Genomic DNA, 22,346 nt, shown 5'->3' with positions numbered 1-22,346 from the left:
CACTAATTGTGAGAAACTAACTAAAGGTGTGGAATTGAAAATATAAGGAAGAAGACTTACCACAAGTGAATATCTAATTCCTCAATCACCAATTCTTGATCTTTAATCTCCAAGTAGTTCTTTCACAATAAACACACAAGTTAAAGAACCAAAATAATTAAAACCTACTTAAGCACCTTCCCCGGCAATGGCGCCAAAAACTTGATGCGGCATAAACATGTACCAAAAAGGTTGCAAGTGCACAACCGTGTTAAGTTATAGTATTTAAGATATCGATCCCACGAGGAAGGTGTTTTGTAGGAGAAAATATAAAACCGGTTCTTATGTTGTGTGCGTGACAAATAGGAATGATAAGTGAATGTGATTGTGAAGAGATTGAGAGAGTGAAAATGGTGTGTAAATAGATGCAAAGTGTAAGTGAGAGTGGATTTGAAAAAGAATGAGTATGATCAATAAGGTGAGAAGGAAAAAATGAATAAAAAAAAATCAAGAATGAAGAACAAAAATCTAGAATAAAAGAAAATGCAAGAAATAAATCTAAACTAATAAGCAATAAAAGAGAAAAAGAAAAGAAATACAAACATTCAAATAATTCTCTATCTTCATCTTCATCTTCATCATCCAACAAAGAGAAGAAGAGAAAAATTTAAAGTGGTGAAAAAATTATTATTATTAATTGCAAAAGTTACAATTTTGGAAGGCCTTCTCAATTAAGAGTAACTCTCCTCTCCAAAAGGAGTTACAAAAATTTTCACACCTCTAACCCCTCACTCTCTACCCCTATTTATAGTAAACATCAGTTAATGAGAGCCATTGGATCAAACTTGAGCCCCAAGACAAGCAAAATCAGCCATTGACGCGCGCTACAGTAATCCGGTATCGATGCCGGCATCGATGCCCACATCGATGCCGACATCGATACTCATTATTTCCAAATTCTGATTTCACGGATAGCTTCGTCTCGTCGAGATAGGCGATTTTCATATATTATATGTTAAATTCCACCTTCCGGATTAGGAGATATCGTCGTTTCTTTGTGGCCAACCATTTTGAATATGATTTCTTTTCATATTGGATTTTTGATTTTCTCCGGCTTCTACAGGCTACACGACTTTATTTTGGGCTTTTGGATAATTTGGAAATTGATTTTCCAATGTGCTTCTTTGCTTCATTTCTTCATTTAATCAATGGGTTTTTGTTGAGAGATGAGAGTTTGAGATTTATTCTTCATTAAACTGCAATTAAAAGATAAAAATAATTATCAGTGGTATATTTATTCATATAAAATAGATAATAAGGGTATAAATTTGTAATAAAATATGATTATCAGGTATCGATGCCAGCATCGATGCCCACATCGATGCCGACATCGATGCTCACTATTTCCAAATTCTGATTCCACGGATAGCTTCGTCTCGTCGAGATAGGCGATTTTCATATATTATATGTTAAATTCCGCCTTCCAGATTAGGAGATATCGTCGTTTCTTTGTGGCCAACCATTTTGAATATGATTTCTTTTCATATTGGATTTTTGATTTTCTCCGGCTTCTACAGGCTACACGACTTCATTCTGGGCTTTTGGATAATTTGGGAATTGATTTTCCAATGTGCTTCTTTGCTTCATTTCTTCATTTAATCAATGGGTTTTTGTTGAGAGATGAGAGTTTGAGATTTATTCTTCATTAACCTGCAATTAAAAGATAAAAATAATTATTAGTGGTATATTTATTCATATAAAATAGATAATAAGGGTATAAAATTATAATAAAATATGATTATCAGATCATTTGAGTGTGTTTGAGTTTGTCATTGGCGTATTTGCTTATGCATTTATCTTATATCGCCAATTGCCTTTACTCTTGTATATTTTATCCTATCACATTTGTAGTTTGATTATATCACCCTTGTGTTAGTTTATATATCCTTGCATATATTTTTATCATATAGGATATATCTCATTGTTCATATTACTTATCCTAGCCCACATATCATGTTGTATTTCATACTTGCTAGGATAACTTGTTAATTAGTTTTAATTAGCATAAAATCGGATTAGATTAGCATAAGACCCTAATCACCCCCTCCCCCTCTAGGGTCTAACATTTGGTATCAGAGCTTGGTGCTCTTTGATTTAAAGTCTAATCTCCTTGAGTTAAAGAACCAAGTTATCTTTTTGTGCTAATCCAATTTTTGATTTTTGTATCTTGCTTGGATATATACATTATGGATATGAATGATACATCTTGTTTAGGTTATGCCATCAATATTGCTCCTAGATTAGATAATTTCTCCTATGCCCAATGGTGTGTTAGATTTAAACTTTTTGTTCAATCTAAACACTTTGATTTATGGGAAATTATAGATGATGCTTATATTGTGCCCACTATGGAGAAATCCAAGTGGAATAAAAATGATCATCGTATGTTTACAATAAACAATATTTTGTTAGAATATTTACTAAATGCTCTTGATTCATATATGCCTAATAAATTTGTTCATTTTGATAGTGTTTACACCTTATGAAAATTTATTGAAGCACATCAAAGGGACTTGGAGGCGATCCGACAAGCTTTGGAAGATCCGACTTCAAGTTTATATGGAGCATCATGCACACGGCCACTAGGCGATAGCCCTAGTGAGGTTTGTAAGTTTGAATCTATTAATGGTTTATCTAGTGATGAACTTGCTTGTGCTAGTGAAAGATTATTACATGCCTACAAGAAATTGCAAAATGACTTTATTGATTTAAAAAGCAAGCATGATAATTTAGAATCCGATCATGAGGAGCTAGTATCAAAATTGGATGTCATTGCTAAAGAAAATACCATGCTTAAAGAAAACAATGACATGTTAATTTTGGAAAATGAAAAATTAAACACATCTATAACTAGCTTATCTCATGAAAAATATAATGCCATGTTAGAAGTAGAGAACATACAAAATGATACTGCTTCTTTTATAAATGACTATTTATGTTCTACTTCTAATAAAAATGCATATGTGCCTAAAAATGAAGATTTTAATCTTATGAATAAATGCATTTCATCTTTAGATTCAACTTTAAAAACGTGCATTAATAATCATAAGAGGCTTATGGATATGTGTGCCAAGTCTAAGTCATCATCCACTCATTATACACACATATATAGCAAAGTTTACAAATGCTCTAATTGCGGCCGAAAAGGTCATTTATCAAAATTTTGCTATGATACACACAACCATAAGAATGATAATGATCCTTGTGCATCTCATGTAGCTTCTTCATCTTGTACACTTACACATTCACATGTTCATTCTCACAAAGTTCATCATAAGCATGCTAGTGTGTTCAAGTGTGATCTTTGTGGTGGTTTTGGTCATTTGGCCAAATATTGTTTTGATTTAAAAAATAAGTCTCACTTGCCAAATGTTTCTAGTAGACCACATGTTTATAAATGTAATGTTTGTGGTAGATTTGGCCACTTAGGAAAGTTGTGTTTTGATAATGTTTCACATTTGCAAAAAGCTTCAAATAATTTACCTTTGTTTGTAAATGTTCCACGTGCACCTTTTAATGGTCAACATAAGCAAATGCTTCCTTTCCATTATACATATTGCAATCGGAAGGGTCATTTGAGTGATTATTGATTTGACCATGTTAGTACACTACATGTGCCCAAACGTCATGTCCCTAACCAATCCGGCACCAAGAATTCTTAGGTGCCAAAATGATTTTTAAACCAAGAATTTTAATACTTTTACTTTTTCCTTTTCTTGGTTTGAAAATTATGTTTTAAAATCTTTTGGTTATGAAAACAATCTTTTTTTTATCAAATCTTTTGTTTTCATGATTATTAGTTTTGATTTTAAATAAGAGGTTTGTAGTTATATACCCTCCGGGTTTATTGGGTGTTTATTCCTAAATCATGTTTACCGGATGCTTAAATGTTTATATGGGTTATTACTAGCTCAAGAGCTAGATATGGTTGCCTCTCATGATTTTTTTAATCAATGATGATTTGGTCTTACGTTTTTGGATTTAAACTTTGATTTATGATTTTATTAATTAATTTGTTTTCATTTAAAAACTTTTTGTATGTTTCTCATGTTCCTCTTCTTTTGATTTCATAAATCTATGTTTATACACTATGGTTTTTATGCTTGAGAAATGAGACACTATGTTCACTTTGATATATTTATATATGTTCTCATTGTCTTTATGTATGTGAGTTGTGTTTAGCATATTTTCCATCTATGCTTGCTCACATATGTTTGCCATGATCTTCATTTTATATATTCATGAGGTATTTTGATAGGGTGAGTAATCCCTATATCTTTTTATGTGTTATACTCACATATGCTTATTGATAGGGGGAGCTTTCGCTCTCTTTATCCTTTTGTCCCCTTTTTGATGTTGTCAAATGGGGGAGAAATATTATGAGTATATTCTTTCTTGTTTATATGCATGATATATTATACTTTGTATATTCATTTCCTTTCATGCATATATCCTTTTTGTAAATTGTATGTCATCATCAAAAAAGGGGAGATTGTTGGCCTTCTTGTTTTGATGATGTTTAATAAATAATTTACTTCTAATGTTATTTGTCTAGTGTTTGTGTTTTCGTATTTATTCTAGGCAAACAACGAGTTGGAGGTTGGATGGAATCAAGCTTTCACGATCATATCCAATAAAGGTTGGCAGAATAGTGGAGTGAAGCCTTGCTATCAAGTTAAAGATCTAATTACAAGCTTCATATAAGTTTACCAAGTTGAGCTACAATGAAGATCAAGATCAAGCTTGGGTAATTTAGTTTAGGAGTTTATATTATGTGTGTTAGTACCTTAAGCTCAATATAATATACACACACATTTATTGGTTTCCATGTATATATATAGTTATATATATACACATATGTTTTGGTTTGATAGTTTTTAAGTTTTTAATATGAAACAATTTAATATAATTAGAAAACATATTTTTGTTTCATACTTATATGCATATATATGATTTCATCAATATCAATTTTATTTAGTTCAATAAAATCATGTTTTAGTGCATTATATGTGTATTTTGATAAAATACTATAGTCATTGTTTATAGACTTCATAGCAATAGCTTACATCTTCCTTCAAGTCTATAAAATCATTTTGTAATGTTTCAAAACATGGTTAAGCTAAAATGTTAAAACTCGTATGTTTACACTTCCATGTTTTGGACTATTTTGCAAAATGATGATATTTCTCAATTGGGAAATCCTTTTAGAAAACCAGTTTTTGTAGCATGTGTATTATCATGTCTACAATCATTTCTCAAAGTTTCATAATTTTTGGAATTTATTTGATATTTTTAAACAGTGTTTTAAAAATCAGCAAACTGTTTTCAAACCTAAAATTTCATATATCAGTTCACGGTCGACCGCCAACGGTCGACCGTGTTTTTATTTTTAGCCTGCGAAACCAGCAGAAACTTTCACGGTCGACCGTGCGGTCGACCGTCAGTCTGTAAGTTCTCATGGTCGACCGTCGCGGTCGACCCGTAGCCTATTTGTTTGTTTTCTCAGTTTCATGACGCTTCTCGGTCGATCGCGTTTTCCCCACGGTCGCCCGCCGATCGCCCAACAGTCATATTTGGTACAGAATCATATTTCTGATTCGTTGGGGGGGGTTTTTGGTCTTTTGTTTGGGGTTTTTGGCTGAGGTTTTGGGAGGCTATAAATACCCCATTGATCTCAGTTCTCAAATCCATCCAAGAAATATTTTAAACAAGTTTTAAAAGAGTTTAAGTTTGTTTGGTTTGTTTCTGGGTTTGCTATTACAAAGAGGAGTTTGCATTATCTGTTGAGGAGTACATCTTTAATATCTTCTCATCCTCTCTTTGTGTTTATAGAGAAGTTTTCTAACTCTTTTCTCTAGCAATATTATTATTGATTTTCATATTCTTATTATTGCTAGTTTGCTATTTGAGTTAGATTTGATTTTACTCATTGTTTACACACACACCCACTTGAGCTTATTGTATTTTCATACATAGTATATTTGGGTTGGTGAGAGTTGTAACAATTGAGTGTGAGTTTTTATTGTGTTCTCATCCATATTAGAGAACAATCATTCTTTGTATTGTGCTTAATCGTGAGATCACTTCGTAATACACTTGTACACCGAGAGGAGTGTATGGTGAGAGTCGGGGATCGTCCCAAGAGGAGTGGCGTCGGTTAACGAACCTAGGGAGAGGTTGTAACCGAGCACTTGAGGGAGACACGGCTAGGTCCAACACTTGTGAGGGTGTAGAGTGGGTTTGCAAGAGTATGAGTTGTAGAGTTTTCGGTTAGCTAGAAAACCGAGTGTGTAGAAGTTCCGGCTTCCAAACCGGATTGTGATAGTGGATTTCTCCCCAGGAGTAGGGAGCGGATACGTAGGACGGAAGTTCCGAACTCCGTGATCATTTGAGTGTGTTTGAGTTTGTCATTAGCGCATTTGCTTATGCATTTATCTTACATCGCTAATTGCATTTACTCTTGTATATTTTACCCTATCACATTTGTAGTTTGATTATATCACCCTTGTGTTAGTTTATATATCCTTGCATATATTTTTATCATATAGGATATATCTCATTGTTCATATTACTTATCCTAGCTCACATATCATGTTGTATTTCATACTTGCTAGGATAACTTATTAATTAGTTTTAATTAGCATAAAATCGGATTAGATTAGCATAAGACCCTAATCACCCCTCTCTAGAGTCTAACACCTCCACGTTGCATCGAGAGCACTTAACAGGACGGGTGTTCAGCGACTTGTTATTTATTTGTCTAGTGCATGGTCTGCCACGTCTTTTTTTGGTGAGAGGAGGCTTTAACACTCGCTCTTCTGACGGTACAAAACGCTTCTCGTAATCTGAGATGGGAAAGATGATCGGTGTATAACTTGCTCTGAATACGTCAACAGTCATGTAGTAATCATAATATTGATAAATTTATCATCCCATCCATGTAATTGCAGCGCGCGCATGTTTGCAAGGAATGCGGGTGATGTCCCAGGTTCTGCAAGAACATGTTCGAATCTTCAAATCCACACGGCAAGTTTTATTAGACTCGACCACCACAATATCTTCCGTCGAATGTTTAATCGCCAAGCAGCTATCATGCTGAATATTATCGCACAGCACCATCTCCGCTTCTGGGCATAAGTATCCATACCATTTCTGACCCACTAGCCTCCTTTCATGCATGCGCTCCATTATTTACTTCTGTATGGTCTCAACCAAAGGTAAGATTCACAACAATCGTGCCTTTCTCATCCAACTGTTGAAGGACTCAGCAACGTTTGAAGTAACATGGCTGTACCTTAACAACAAAACACTAACATTAACAAAAACCATAACCTAAACATTAAAGTCCTAACCTTAACTACAAAATTCTAAACTTAACAACAAAACCCTAGCAGAATAATTCTAGTCATAATAATAAAAATCTAACCTTAACAGAAAACTGTAGGCTAAATCTAACCTAAACAACTATAACGGTGCTGTAACAAAATAACGTTGAAACCAAGCTATCTTACCTTATACCAGGAAAATACGCGTTCGCCCATCTCTCCGGGGAGTATTCCATTACAGTGACGTAAGTCCTGTGATCGATCGCTATCAATTCTTTCATGTCATCATCCTATTCAGAAATTATGAACTTATAAGCCGCAGATTATAACAGCTCGCCCAGCGTAGTCGTGACATTTACCTTGTGCCCAAAATCCTTCATCGTTTTTTTGTAATTCTTGACTAGATGCAGAACACACCTTGAATGGAATGCATCTGGAAAGAATTCCTCGGTTGCTGCCCTAATACCCTTGTCGGCGTTGGAAATTATTACCAATTGATGTGGAGGTTAGTAAGGATTTTTCCTATCATACAGTAATGTCCATAATCCTTGTAAGAACCATTTCCAGTTAACCTCATTCTCCGGGTCGCATACGCAATAAGCAAGGGGAAATAGTCCCTGGTTGCCATCATACCCAGTGGCACTAAGTAGTATGCTTCTGTAGCGATCTTTAATAAATGTCCCATCCAAAAACAATAGAGGCCTGCACCCAGCAATGAACCCTTCAATACAGGTATTATAACTAATGAACAATCGCCTGAACCTCCCGTCATCAGCATCAATAACAACACGACTCCCTAGATTAGTTGCATGCTCCATGGATTCATACCTACATGAATACAACAACAAAGCAATAAATTTAGCAATGGATTCATAACCATAATAACTGATCTTCAAACTTAACAACCAACACATATACTTAACGACGAACCAACAACTTTAACAACTAATACGTATAGTTAGCAACCAAAACGTAAGAGTGATTTCAGAAGAATAAAAAAGAACGAACAATCTCAGAGAATCATAAGTCTCATCATCGTCACCGAACAGGTCCTGTTGAGTTGTCTCCTTGCCCCACCACGCTTTACTATAGTTAATCTTGATGACAAAATTAGAGAGCATGTCGTTCTTGATATTAACTGCACGAAGATCTGGCCTAACCTTCAAAACAACTTGTATTTGGCTAGCAATGAACTTCCTTGATGCCCTTGAGTTACCAGCATTTGCTCCATGTTGACCGCAGATGTGGGTAGATTTGAAATTCTTTGTAGACATGATAGACAAATTTCTGAGTGGGGAAGCAAACAACATCCAAGGGCAACCATGTGTGTGCTTGAATCGGCAATAGACTCTTATGCGCCTTTGTTCATTGTGCTAAAAATCATACTCGAACCGTTTAGCAATTGAATAGTATTAAAGAGTTAATCTAACTTCAGCAGCACTATCAAATTTCTGACCAACTTTACGTATGGAGGTGTGCCACTCGGTTGGGATATTTGTTTGGTGGTTAAGCATGTTTTCCAGCAGCATGATCGAGTCGCCGGTGGGGTTGTCATTAGGAATACACTCATCATTACAGGTTTGAGTGAATGTGGTATCTGTGCACCGTGAATTTTCTGTCAGTATTGTCCTGAAGTAGTAATAAAAATACATAGCCTCAGCAATGAACTGATAACCTTAACAACGAACTCATAAACGTAACAACCAACACATATCCTTAACAACTAACCCTTATACTTAAGGACAGACTCGTGACCTTAACAACAAATGCATATACTTAACATCAAACACCTCATCATAGCAACCAACTAGTATACGTAACAGCGAACAAATAACCTTAATAACCAATCCTTAACTTAACCTGGACAACCAACTCATCACCTAAGCAACCAATGCATAAGGTTAACAACTAATGACAAAACCTATCAGTGAACTCATAAGGAAATCTGGAGTGTGATTCCTACACATTTTCCGGCATAGTCTGCGTGTTCTGCAAAGTTGAGGATTCCCCAGCGGAGGTAGCATACAAATTCGCGTTTGCAAATCCATTACGCCGACAATACTCGAACATCAAATTTAAGTCATCGTTATTGTCAATTGAAATACTGAATTTCTTTTCCCTTTCATCAAATTTAAGTCATCGTTATTGTCAATTGAAATACTGAATTTCTTTTCCCTTTCGCATATGAACTTCAGTGAAAGAGATTGCTGAAATACTGAATTTCTTTTCCCTTTCGCATATGAACTTCAGTGAAAGAGATTGCATTGGTATTTTAAGTCTTTTCGATACTTGATAATTCAAGCTGATTATTTCTGTATTCTCTTTGACAACGAAGAATACATTGTCACCATTTTTGTTGCTTTTTGCCTTCGTTACCACGCATAGAAGAGATCCATCCGCCATTTTATTATAGGGAGTAGTTGAAGAATCGAAGAGGCTTTTATTGAGGAGAATTAAGTGGAAGGAACAGATTAGTTGGTGTAATAGAATGGGGAGGAACTCAACGATTTTATTACGGCTGGAAGGGGAATATATCTGGTGATAATTTTAGAAGGAAATGGGAATCCCCCCCCAGCCCCCCACCCTAAAAAAAAGGGCATTCTAATCACCATTTAATGCCTACAGTCGAAACGCCATGTTTCCGACGTGAGAGGGCGACGAACACAGGCTACGAAGGATATTTTGGGCATTTCGTGAGGGGTTTAAACGGAGTTACGCCTGAGGATTCGTTTTGGGGGCTAGAAGAAAATCGTGGAGCATTTTGGGGGCAAAGCACCCGTTGAAAAAGTCTTGGGGGGTGGGGGAAGCACGTTTTCTTGTGTTTTGGGGGCTGGAAGCATTTTTCCTTAAGTTATAAGTTGAACTACATACATCTCCGTGTTATTTGTATTCTCAATATCTTTCTGCACTCTCATGTGATAAATATTAGTTTATCTTAAGGTTTGTCATGATACATAGCCTCTCTCGAAAACTTTGTAATGATCTAGTAAAAATTTTCTTAATTTTCCTAAGTGAGTATAATAATCAACCAAATGCATAGGTTTACGGGTTTACATACTTTCTTCCCATGTTCATCAAGTTATATTACTGTTCACAATCAACCCATCTAAGCTTAATACATCAGCATTTTGTTTGCATGAAGCTGAAAGGAACATACGAAGGGGTTTTTTCCTACTGAAACTACCTTAAAAATACAGCAATGCTGCACCACCTCTGAATTTGACAGCATAAATCATCATTAAAGTGGATTTGTGTTGCAATTAGCCACCTCATAGGTACAAATTGAAATTATAAGGTGGTTTACTTACATTGACACTTTGGATTTTGTGTGTGTGTGTGGGGCGAGATTAAGTTGCAACTCAATGTTCACTTTCACGAAACAAATTGGGCCTATCTTAGGGGGGCTTTGTTCGACGAGTCTTGTTCCGAAGGGCCATGTCCTGAGTGTAAATTGATATTTGACAATCTCTGTTTGTATTAGTTGGTACCCTTACGATGCACGTGATTCGGTATCCCAATATTTTTGGCATAAATTTGTGATAGTATCATGATTCGATAAATGCTTATTTTTATTAAAAAATATCAATGGAAACTAATACTTTTATATATCACTATTTCAAGGATAAATCATCTCAATAATAAATGAGTTAGGTACGAACGGTAACATGGAAGTAGAAAACATGGATATATGTTTCTAAGGGAGATAGAATGATTCATCACATTCCTGCAGTCAGGATCACTGTGTTAGTAAAATAATACGGACAATTATGTTTCCAAAATAAATTAGTTTGATAAGCAGCGACTTAGGTATGAATAACATGGAAGTTACAAAGTTAGGTAATAGGCGTTCCTAAGGAAGATAGTTCAGAAATAATTGATACTTATCATACTCCTGACTAGTAGTTACAATCTTATTAGAAACTAATATATATGTGCTCACAGACTACAGATCATCACTTTTCGAGCCTACAAGCTTGTGACGAATAATTCGAAAATCTACTGAGTGCAACAAATTATTTAAATTAGATCAGTGCTGAAATGACTAGAAATTGTTACATTTGATTTGCATGACTTCACTTGTAAACCAATTCATACTTTCATGTTTAAAGAAAATAAATTCAAAAGAAATGATTGAACACTACTCTCAAAGATGTCATTTTTATCATAGTAGTTGGTGGACTACAATATCTCATTATTTCTATACCAAATATTATTTTTGCTACAATTGTTAATTCATGTATAGAATCCTTGAACTACTCATCTCTAGACATTTAAAGGAATCCTCCGCTACATCAAATGCAACATGGTCTTTCTCAAAAGGTCAAAAATATCCCTTTTATCTTTGAAAACACATTGATAAGAGGGAAGTTCCTATGTCACTTTCCGCCTATGTCATGGAAAATGATCATATGGAAGTTATTATTATTGGGAATAATAACATACATCATTGGTTTCCTATTACCATCGATAAATATGTTATTAAATTTAAACTTCTTCCTGACCAGAAGAAATTTCCTATTTCCAAAATTCTATTCAAGTTGTCGCATTGAATTTCAAGACCACATTATCACAAAGATCAAAGAGTTCAAAGATAATTTTGGAACTCTAAAAGATCTACAAAGCTTTTGATCTTACTAAATTATACTAGAAGGTATATACTCAATCTCTTTGAGAAAATTTCTTCAATTCAGAATAAACTTACTGAAGAAGAGAAGACATATAAAGAAATAAATAATAAAGGCATGACCTAATGGGACACAGATAAAATTAAAATTACACTCAGTGATGAGCAATTACAAGAAATTGCCAACATCAAAGAGGAAATAAAGAAAAAAAATTATTTATCAGCCACAATCTGGGGATACATTAGTTATACAAACTGATGCCTCAGATACATATGGGGATGGAATTTTGTTTGCACTTTCATCCAAACACCCCCACTCCAGATTGGTATCAGAGCCTGGATCAAGGGTAAAGATCAACCAATTAGACCCAGAAATATGTGTATATTGCTTTGGAAAATTTAAAGGTCTAGAGAAAAATTATGCTACATATGATAAGGAATTATTAGCTATCAAAAATACTATTAATTCCTTAAAAATATATTTATTGTCATCCAAGTTCATTATTGAACTGGATAATCAAGCTAAGATAAATTCTTTAATTGGGAAGAATGTGTGCAGAATTAGATGGTTTATGGAATTAGAGAACTATATATATTTATAAAGTTCGATATATTCCTAGATTCACTAACATTGGTGCTGATTTCCTCTCCAGGCATGGCTAAAAAGATACCACAGATGCAAAAGCATTGTGGAAAACCTTATTAGCAAATTAACCTTGATAATGTCCAAGGCAATGAGAAACCAAAGAGAACAGATGCAAGATTCTCTAAGTTCAAGCTCTAGAAATCTAAGATCGATTCTAGAGGAAATTAAAATCAAGGATCTAGCAGTCACCAAAATTGATGACTTTATTGAACTTGTCAATTATTTTAAGTTTGATATTTCAAAATATCAGACACAAAGAAAATTAAAAGACAGGTACAACAATTATCAACGCAACTTGATTGATGATCAGGCAATGCTATCCTATTTTGAGAAGCTAAACGATGATGGAATAAGTTCTTATTCAAGTTAGCTTCACAAGTTATATTAAATCAATATGATCGCCCTAAGGTATCAGCTAGTTTTGAGCTTATACCCTTACATAAAGAACACATTAAAAAGGGTCTATTACACAAGCTATATGTCAACAAAACTAGACCAGAAGAGTATAAGTCATTCATTCCTGATATATGCTGTCAAGTACTTGAAGAGACTGGTAAATTTCAACGAGTATTTGAGTTCACCATATGAACAATATGGGAAGAACATAATCTGCTAAAATATTTACCATCCTACCAAAATTAGAGGCTTGATCCATTGGTAAGGGAGCCACATTTCAAACATATTCCTTTCATTGAAAAGGTATATGATCTTGAAGAAGAAAAAGAAATGTCTGTAATCGAATTCTTTGAAGCACTACATTACAATAATGGGAAAATGATTATAAAAGACCATGTTATTCTTTATCTCCCACATCTAGTGTTTAAAGAAAAGGAGTTATAGGAAAAAATTGAGGAAGAAATGGTCTTAGGACCTATAGCACGCCAAGCAAAGGAGCAATACGAGTTAATGATGAGCACGGAAAGAGGTACTTCACCAATATCAAGAAGTATCTCTTTCCAAAAGGATGAGGGCTCTACTTCATCTTCAAAAGAGTAATAGGAAGAAGTCTTGAATCCACGGAGAAGCATACACCTTCATGTGGATTAACCAAGATGTCCAGTTATTACTCCAGAAAATAATAAAAATAAATTCATTGAATTTAGATAAAAGAACTGTCAATTCATGTAGAATCCTCGAACTACTCATCTCTAGACATTCAAAGGAATCCTCCGTTACATCAAATGCAACATGGTCTTTCTTTTTGTCCATCTACCAACAACACTCTTCTAGGCTTTTATAATGCATATTGGGCAGGCATGTGACCTGATGATGGACAATTGCCAATAGAAGCTTGTGTTTTTCTTGAATCTAGACTCCTAAACTACAAAGAAACAACGTACTGCCTCAAGATCTAGCACTGAATTTGTTCAAAGAGAGATGTTGTACCATAGAAATAACCAAGTATTAATCCCATCCTAGGAGATGACATGTGTCCTAAATTAATTATACACCAACCTGACACCATAGAGGTTGAGCCAAAGGATGACATCACTCAGCACCTTCCGACAAGAATGAGTCGAAAGGCGTCCTCACTCGGACTCTACTACTTAAACCAACTTTGTGCATTGTCATTCAGTGGATTGAATCGAGAAGCCCTCTCATCCAAGAGGCCAAATATAAAGGCGTCTTTTCTTGGCCTCCTCGAAAAGTCGAGACGAAAGACAGTCATACATCGTTGATAGCTAGCCACCATAGCATTAAATGTAAAGTCAAAGCCATCATTGCATCTCCCCTGGAGTCATAATGACTCATTGGAGCGCGCTAACACCACAATCCCTCTGTCGTAGCTACAATAAATATAAGGATGACTCGGATCACCATATGCTGCAGTACCAACTGACTAAGCTGACTGTGTGGACTTGGCCAAGATTATGCAAACACCCTTTAGATTATACTATAAATATGCACATCGCCTATTGCATGAGGGTATGTAATTTTTTCACATTTACAAAGAACTATATTAGTTCATTTTCCCCTTTAGATCATAACTAACTTGATCGTTAGAGGAATCACCAGAGAACCCAAGTTCAGTTCTCTAACCGGTTGCATATGCGCAGGACTCTCTTCCTATTAGGAGATTAGCCTTCAAAAGAGATCAAGGGACTCTAAGCTCTTCAAAATTAGTTCTAAAATCCCATTGTTAAGCATCTAACATCAACAATTTGATGCCCACCGTGGTGCCTCCTCTTCTTCTTTGTACAAGATAGCTGATTCAAATCACCCAAACTAGTCCTTGGTTCCTCGTATTGAAGATATGCCTAATACAGGTTATCGCTCAGGCCTAACTAGATGAATCTGCATGAAGAGTTTCTAATTCTCTTCACCAACAGTTCACTTCTTTCATGAAACAAGTTTTTAACTGGATTCCCCTCACTCTCCTCTGTGCTTTGATGCTCCTCTTCTTGGAGGCCAATCTAAGCGATAAACTCAAGAGGAACAAATTACAGATTTCATCTTAATTAATGTCACTACAAAACTAATGTTTATAAATGGATATTTTCAATATCCTAATATGCCATATTTTGCAGTACTATAAAGACCTTGGTATCATCTTCATGAATAAGCTTTTGGCATGTACTCAAGACCTTGGTGTCGTTTCAGGTATGCCCAAGGTACAAGGTTGAGTTGTCCCCAACTTGATCGACTCCAACACGTAAGACATTGGTATCCTTTTGGAATAAAACCAATGTATGTCTCCAGCTTGGTTGACTCCAACACGTAAGACCTTGGTACCCTTTTGGGATAAAACCAAGGCATGTCGTCAACTCAAAGACCTTGTCATCATCTTCAGCTCAAAGACCTTGGTATATCTTCGAGAATAAACCTAAGGCACATCTCCAACTTGATTGACTCCAACTCGTAAGACATTGGTATCCTTTCAAAATAAAACCAAGGCACGAAGCCAAGTCATCTCGACCTAAGAGTTTCTCAAAGCATTGGCATCCACTCAAAATGCCCTTAAAATTTAAAGACGAAGTTATACCCGGTCAAAGAAAATTGTAGATACTTAAACATATAAGAATGTAATCTCAAAGGTACACAATTCAAATTGACAAAAGTGAACCTTTTTCCATTAGCATATTCAAAGTACTTACAATACAAAAGTATTTAATACACACACGCACACACAACACACATAGACACACACACACACATATATATATACACACACTAATGTTTCTGAGGAGCCAGACTTAGATCGAGGGTCGAACCCGGATCTAAGGCCAAGGCTGAAGCTTGTGCAGGACAAGGGACCAGAGCGATACTAGGAGCCATAGTAGAACTCGAGACTGGAGGCATGGCAGTAGTAGAAGTCGGCAAAGGAGACGGCTAAGACTTAGACCTGACCACTTAGTTCCCCTCCTCTTCGGGCCAGGTCACCCAACTATCATGAGCCAGGTTCCCACCTGTTCCTTGAACCGCCTCTTCATCATTCTCATCTCCATTCTCAACCTTGAAAATACGTCCTCCTCCTCTCTTTTCTATCTCCTGCAAAGTACTAAGGAAGTTAGCCATTCACGGAGGATAGTGGAATTGCTCAGGATGAAGCTTGAGATCAGAAGGAAGCTCTACCCTTATGAAGTCGAATCCGACCATACATGTCAGCGCCACCTCTATGTTCCCAAGGGCACCCTAGCAATACTCCTAAATGATCCAATAGTGATAACCTTCTGAGTCTAAATCATCGAGGCGACATTGTATCTACTACTTCTCTAGACAAGATGACTCACGATGTCGCTTGAACTCTTGCCTCAGCTTCTCATGAGCTCCTCCTTCAAATGATCCCTTAGATCCTTAGCATTCTCATGAGCTAGTCGAGATTGCTAGAGTTTTCCCGCCTCTCAACCTCAACCTCTTTTGTTAGGTACTTTATTTTATCATCTCGCTCATGAAGTTCATAATCGAGATGACGGAGGTCCTAATGGAGGTTATTGATATAAGATGACTTCTGGCTGATTGTACTAAGCAAGCCCTTAATTTTGTCATCTCGCATCTCTAACTCCCTTCCTCACTTACTCTAGCTTCTCCTCTAGGCCAACAACTCGTCCTCACTAGCAGCCAAATCGGCTACCTCACAAGCAACTTTCTGAACTTCAAATTCTTCTTGAAGCTTGGGGTATAGATCGTACATGATCGAATCGAGCATACAGTTCCTGCTCTACTAAAGCCCCTCAAAGCATGTAACTCTTGAGGGTCTGATGGAGGCCATAATATAGCATGGCTAAGAGGATTTCATTGTCACGGGGCAGTGTGAACTACTCTAGAGCCCTGGCCTGAGTTATCCTCGATTCCAAGACTAATGATATTTTATTGAGATGTCGCCTAGGAACAAATCGATGCTCTTCTGGATGCTCCTTATCATACTGAGGGCTGACCTCTGGTGACCCCATCAGAAGCATCCTTAACTCGGTCCATACATCCAAAAGGAGTTCATCGATGCAGTGGAGGAAGGGCTACGCAAACCTCTCTTCATGAGCAGGAGATGCCTCCCCCTCCACTTGAGCCTTGACCCTATTGGGCTTGGTCGTGATGATCTCGGTCCCCTTTTCTCTTGTAGGGACTCGTTCATTGACAATGATGACATTCGAAGGCATGACCAGAGAAGCCTCTAGGTGGGAACATCAGAAGCGTCTTCTTCTACAGCTTCCTGGGGGATAAGGGTCTTGCTTGATAGCTAACTCGTCATGCCCCTCTATGTAGAACAGGGTGTATCCACCTCTATTATAGCTCCAACCTACTCTTTTAGATATTCAACACTCCCAAATGGGCCTCAGTTGCCCATATTTCTCAGCCTTCTTTTCTTCTCAGACCTCTTGGTCTTAGCAGTAGTATAACTTAGCCCAGCAAGCCAAGCCGCAATCTCACCCATATTCGCTACAATCTCCTTGGCTTCCTTTGGGGCTAAATCATACCATAGGCACTTCTAGGGCCTTGCTGGGGGTCCCGCCTTAGATGATTTAGGCTCCTCCCACTGTAGCACTAATACTACTGCTCAAGCTTTATCCTCTTCAGTCGGTGGAGTTCCGGAGCTGCCAACAACCCGAAATACTGAGAAGTTGAATAAGTTCTCACTCTGCCAAGACCTAGTGTAGGCTTGGATCTTGTTTAGCTCACATTTCTCCTCGTTCGAAAGAAAACCCGGCCTCAAAATTTCCTTATTAATCTCGAGCCAGGCTGAACATGCCAAGATCGCATCGGCATGGAATACCAACATGAATTTCTCTTACCAATCTCTGTTTAACTTGAGAGGGTTGGAAATCACCTTCAAACTACCCAAGTTCTGGAAATAAAAGTGGCCCTTGGCCTTGCTAACCTTGACGCTGATCAGATGGCCAAGGATCCTCAGAGTCGATTCGACTCCCACCCGATAGCAGATGACAATGAACCCCACCAGCGTAGCTATGAAGTTCAATTTGATCTGTGATGGAGATACCCCTAAAACATTCAAAGTTTGGTAGAGGAAAGGATGAAGCGGAAGGTGCAAACCATACTCCAAGTACTTGATATACACTGGAGCGATGTTGCCGTCGTGATCATATACAGCTTGCATTTTCTCCAATGCCGACAGAGGAAAACCATGGGGTATGTCAAATCTGTCATAATTTTATTCAAGCATCATCGAATGCACCTTGAAGTGGAATTTTCTAAGCAAGTTGATCTGAGTTTCATTCCAACCAATGGTGGCAAAAACTAAAGATGCCACTACTTGCCGTAGAAAGGACTGAAGATGATTGAAATTGCTCAGAAAACTGTGGAGAAAACTCTAGGATTTTGAAAGTAAGTAAACTAACCCCTTGAAAGAACATATGTATATATAGGCAAAGAAGTCAACACGTGGCAAAGAAGTAAACTAACCCCTTGAAAGAACAGGTGTATATATAGGCAAAGAAGTCGATGTGAATGGTTGGCTCAATTATCAAAGAACGACTGTAAGGACTCCCAAAAATTGAGGCGACCGCTTGGTAAGCAAAGCGCCATTTGCTTTAACTAGCACTAGCATGCAATCTCCATTCAGGAACCGAGGCGATGCATTCACACAATTTTTTCTGATGTCGAAACATTGTGTCAATAGCGACCCATCAATGACCCCTCATAATTTTGCCTTTGAAACTTGACAGACAACAATTCAATTTCACTAGGACTCGATCGTCAGAGTTCGAGCAAAAAGGGCCAGTGTTGTGCCTTAGAAATGATCAAGTGTTAATCCCATTCCAGGAGATAGCACATGTCTTAGATTAACTATACACTGATTTGACCTAACTCTATGCTGGTCGAGCCAAAGGATGCTATCACTTGGCTCATTCCTAGAAAGATGAGTCAAAAGGCGTCCTCACTCGGACCTTACTGCTGAAACCAGCTCCGTACATTGTCATTCAGTGGATCGAGTCGAGAAGCCCTCTCATCCAAGTGGTCAGATCGAAAGGCATCTTTTCTCAGCCTCCTTGAAAAGCTGAGATGAAAGGAAACCTTACCTCGCCGACAGCCAGCCACCATAACATTAAATACAAAGTCAAAGGCATCATTGTATTTCCCTTTGGAGTCATAATGACTCATCGGAGTGCACTAACACCACAGCCCCTCTGTCGTAGCCATAATAAATATGGGGATGACTCGGATCACCTGATACCAACAACTATATAGTACCAGTTGACTAAGACGACTGCATGGACTCGGCCAAGATTACGCAGACACCTTTCAGATTCCACGATAAATAGGCGTGTTGCCTATTGCATGAAGGTAGATAATTTCTACACATTTAGAGAGAACTATTTTAGTTCCTTTCTCACTTTTAGATCATAACTAACTTGATCGTCGGAGGAATCACTAAAGAACTCAAGTCCGATCCTCTAACATATTGCATATGTGCAGGACTCTCTTTCTATCAGGGAATCAACCATCAAAAGAGATCAAAGGACCCTAAGCTCTTCAAAATCAATCATAAAATTCCACTGTTAAGCATCTGACATCAACAAGCAAGGTCTCACTTTATTGTCACCTCTAAGATTACTTGTGACAATATTTTTAGCATTATGTACGACAGTCAATCCGATCTTCATGCTAGCTCTCGATATATGGAAATTAATTACCACTTCATTTGGGAATTACTTGCTCATGGTGTTGTGTGATCATTATGTTCCTTCTGGTATCTTTGCAAAAGTCCTAATAAGAAAGAATTCAAATGTTCTTTGGTCCAAGCTTATCTCCATTATGCACCGCCTCGCTTGGAGGAGATAAAAGGGCAAAAGAAACAATGTAGGATATGTGAAAGAAAAGAAGTTTCAAAATATATGACACCAAGCATATCCTATCATGACCGGTGTGAAATATGGGCTATACAAACTTAACATGCAATGAGTAAAGTTAATATACAATAGAGTCGAACACAAGTAGAAATTAATATACAATAGAGTCTAACATCAACTAGATAAAACACATCCCATTAGAGGAAGGCAAGGACAAATAGCAATAAATGTAAAGAGAAAAAAAGGTAGAGTGTCTTTCTTTATAAGGGAAACCCTAGCTCCATTGAGCCCAAATAGCATTTCTCAAAAAACTTTTGAATGATAGAATCACTTAGGCTCTATCTACAAGTGAGTTGACTCTTTAAGAGATGAGTGGTCAAAGAACCTATTAACACCAAAAGGGCTCATCCGCTTTTATTCATTCATTTCTTGGTCATAAACTGCAATCATAATATTCTATGAAACCAAAGTTCTACGAGTCATTTCATCAAACAAGTAATGAGCAATAATCACGATCCAAACATCTACATTCCTAACTCAGCACCTCCAAAAATCGAACTTCGTATTGGAAATATTAACTACAAGTGGAATGCAAAGTATCAAATAACTATTCACAGAAACATAACCACCAAGCCTATGCTTGACAACCCTGCATGTGCTTGCTTCCCTTAGTGAATTTGCAAAAGGAAAGTGGAGGAATGGAGGACAAGGGAGAAGTTTAAAATGTTAACGTTCAGTTAAAAGATGCTGGGAATATTCATATGTGAGGGATCATGTGACACTATTAGGTCATTTTATTACCTCTGAAATGCCATTAATTTACAACCAACTACAATTATGTTATCTTCTTCTACTTCCTCCCCCAAATTAGATCTAAAGCTAACATTTTTACATTGTCCCTCCTCAATTCAATGCAAGAAAACCATGAAGAGAGCTCAAAAGTTCAAAGCCCGAACATCAAGCATTTGGGTGGGGGTGGGGGTGGGGGTGGGGTGGGGGGGGGCTAAGAAGGAGGAAAATATTTGAGAAATTTAACTTACACATGAAACCTTAGCCCTAAACTCTAGGCAAATTGTACAAATTTCTCCTTCTTCCACTTTGAATTGAGTCAATGTACCATCCAAACTGAGATCTAAGTCGCTAAAGCGCTCAGTGCATTATAATTTTAGAGAAGATGATGAATTAGGCTATTTTCTACTATTGTCTAAATTGCAAATGAACTCCTCATTTATACACTCATATAGCATAGAGGATTTGGGGGGTGGTCTTTATGAGAAATATATAACGGCATCAACTTTTTTAACGAAAAAATAGTATTAGTCGTTCAAGTACGATCACTTACAAGTTTTAAGTAGAAAAAAAAAAGAAAAAGAAACCATAGGTCATTCTAGCGCAATTAACCCCTCCTATTTCTTTTTCTTTTTTTTGAAAAGTTTACCCCTCCTATTTCGAAACAAAGTAGGGAGTGATCCAACCGGATACTTCGATGCGTCCGCCCTCCTCCCATTAAAATCCCAGCCAACGTTACCAACACAGCCGAACGCCCGACTCTATCGATTCCTCCGCCCACTCTGAGCTCTTCTCCCCTCTTCAAATTCCCCACAAACACACACAAACACGCACACACACACACACACGCACACGCTCTTCAATGGAGTCCACAGCCATGGCGAGATCTCTCCTCTCTCTTACCCCTCCCAACTCAACCTTCTCCCTCTCTCGCCCTCGCTCCGCTCTCCCCCTCCTCCCTCCCTCTCGATCCGCAATCTCTCCCTCAAACCCTAAATTCTCCATCTCCATATCTCGGAGCAGCTCCTCCGATGGCGCTGTCACCGTCGAGGAGAAGATTCCGATCGAGAAGCGTAAGCTCTATACCCCTTCTCACTAAACCTAGGTTTTTTCCCTCGATGTTAGTCGCTGAAATCTTTATAAAGTTTGAATTTTGTCTCCAACCATTAAAATTTGCTGTCAGTAGTAGTAGTAGAAAGATGTGAGATTGAAGGACCAATATTGGAGGAACCCTTCATTTTCCCTTCATTTTCTTTACTGATACTTTTTATTCTTCTGCTCACGTAATCTGTAGAGTTCCCGCCGTTCCCCTCGATTATGGACATCAACCAGATCCGCGAGATCTTGCCACACCGGTGAGAGGAATTTCTGTTCTTGTTATAATTTTGGAGTATGTGGTCGATTGGAGGTTTAATTATGCAATTTTGATTGAATTTTGTTTTGGTTTTGGAGTTCAGGTTTCCGTTCCTTTTAGTGGATAGGGTGATTGAGTATGAGGCAGGTGTTACAGCGGTCGGAATCAAGAACGTTACTATAAATGACAACTTTTTTCCGGGTCATTTTCCTGAGAGACCTATTATGCCTGGTGTTCTCATGGTTGAGGTAAATTTACTTTCCTGAGTGTTTAGTATTCTGTTTTTTTATAAAATAAAAAATGGGGTTTGCGCATCATAACTCTT

At 37.2% G+C, this 22,346-nt stretch overlaps 2 protein-coding genes across 2 annotated transcripts in view; one reads left to right on the top strand and one right to left on the bottom strand.

Annotated features, from left to right (window-relative positions):
• Positions 7,264-8,638, bottom strand: LOC109823351. The gene is made up of 5 exons (XM_020389631.1): positions 8,373-8,638; positions 7,896-8,192; positions 7,724-7,781; positions 7,551-7,654; positions 7,264-7,333 (listed from the first exon to the last, which is right to left on the bottom strand). Exons 1-5 carry the CDS (start codon positions 8,636-8,638, stop codon positions 7,264-7,266), a joined length of 795 nt encoding a protein of 264 aa, XP_020245220.1.
• Positions 21,327-22,346, top strand: part of LOC109823766 (3-hydroxyacyl-[acyl-carrier-protein] dehydratase FabZ-like) — an 8,465-nt gene continuing 7,445 nt past the window's right edge. The window contains exons 1-3 of the mRNA XM_020390139.1: positions 21,327-21,740; positions 21,962-22,022; positions 22,125-22,269. Of these exons, the coding sequence (XP_020245728.1) occupies positions 21,530-21,740; positions 21,962-22,022; positions 22,125-22,269 (417 nt within the window). The 5' untranslated portion in view covers positions 21,327-21,529. The remainder of the gene's footprint in view (positions 21,741-21,961; positions 22,023-22,124; positions 22,270-22,346) is intronic.

This window comes from Asparagus officinalis, chromosome 9, assembly GCF_001876935.1.
Source record: "Asparagus officinalis chromosome 9, Aspof.V1, whole genome shotgun sequence".
In the NCBI taxonomy this organism is placed as follows: domain Eukaryota; kingdom Viridiplantae; phylum Streptophyta; class Magnoliopsida; order Asparagales; family Asparagaceae; genus Asparagus; species Asparagus officinalis.
This window is presented reverse-complemented; position numbering and strand designations above follow the sequence as displayed.

Coding starts and splice junctions, on each gene's coding strand:
- LOC109823351 (XM_020389631.1), bottom strand. CDS start 8,638: ATGTCTACAAAGAATTTCAAATCTACCCACATCTGCGGTCAACATGGA. Junction 7,655..7,723: donor TGAAGGATTTTGGGCACAAG/GTAAATGTCACG, acceptor ATTTCTGAATAG/GATGATGACATGAAAGAATT. Junction 7,334..7,550: donor GCGTATTTTCCTGGTATAAG/GTAAGATAGCTT, acceptor TTTGTTGTTAAG/GTACAGCCATGTTACTTCAA.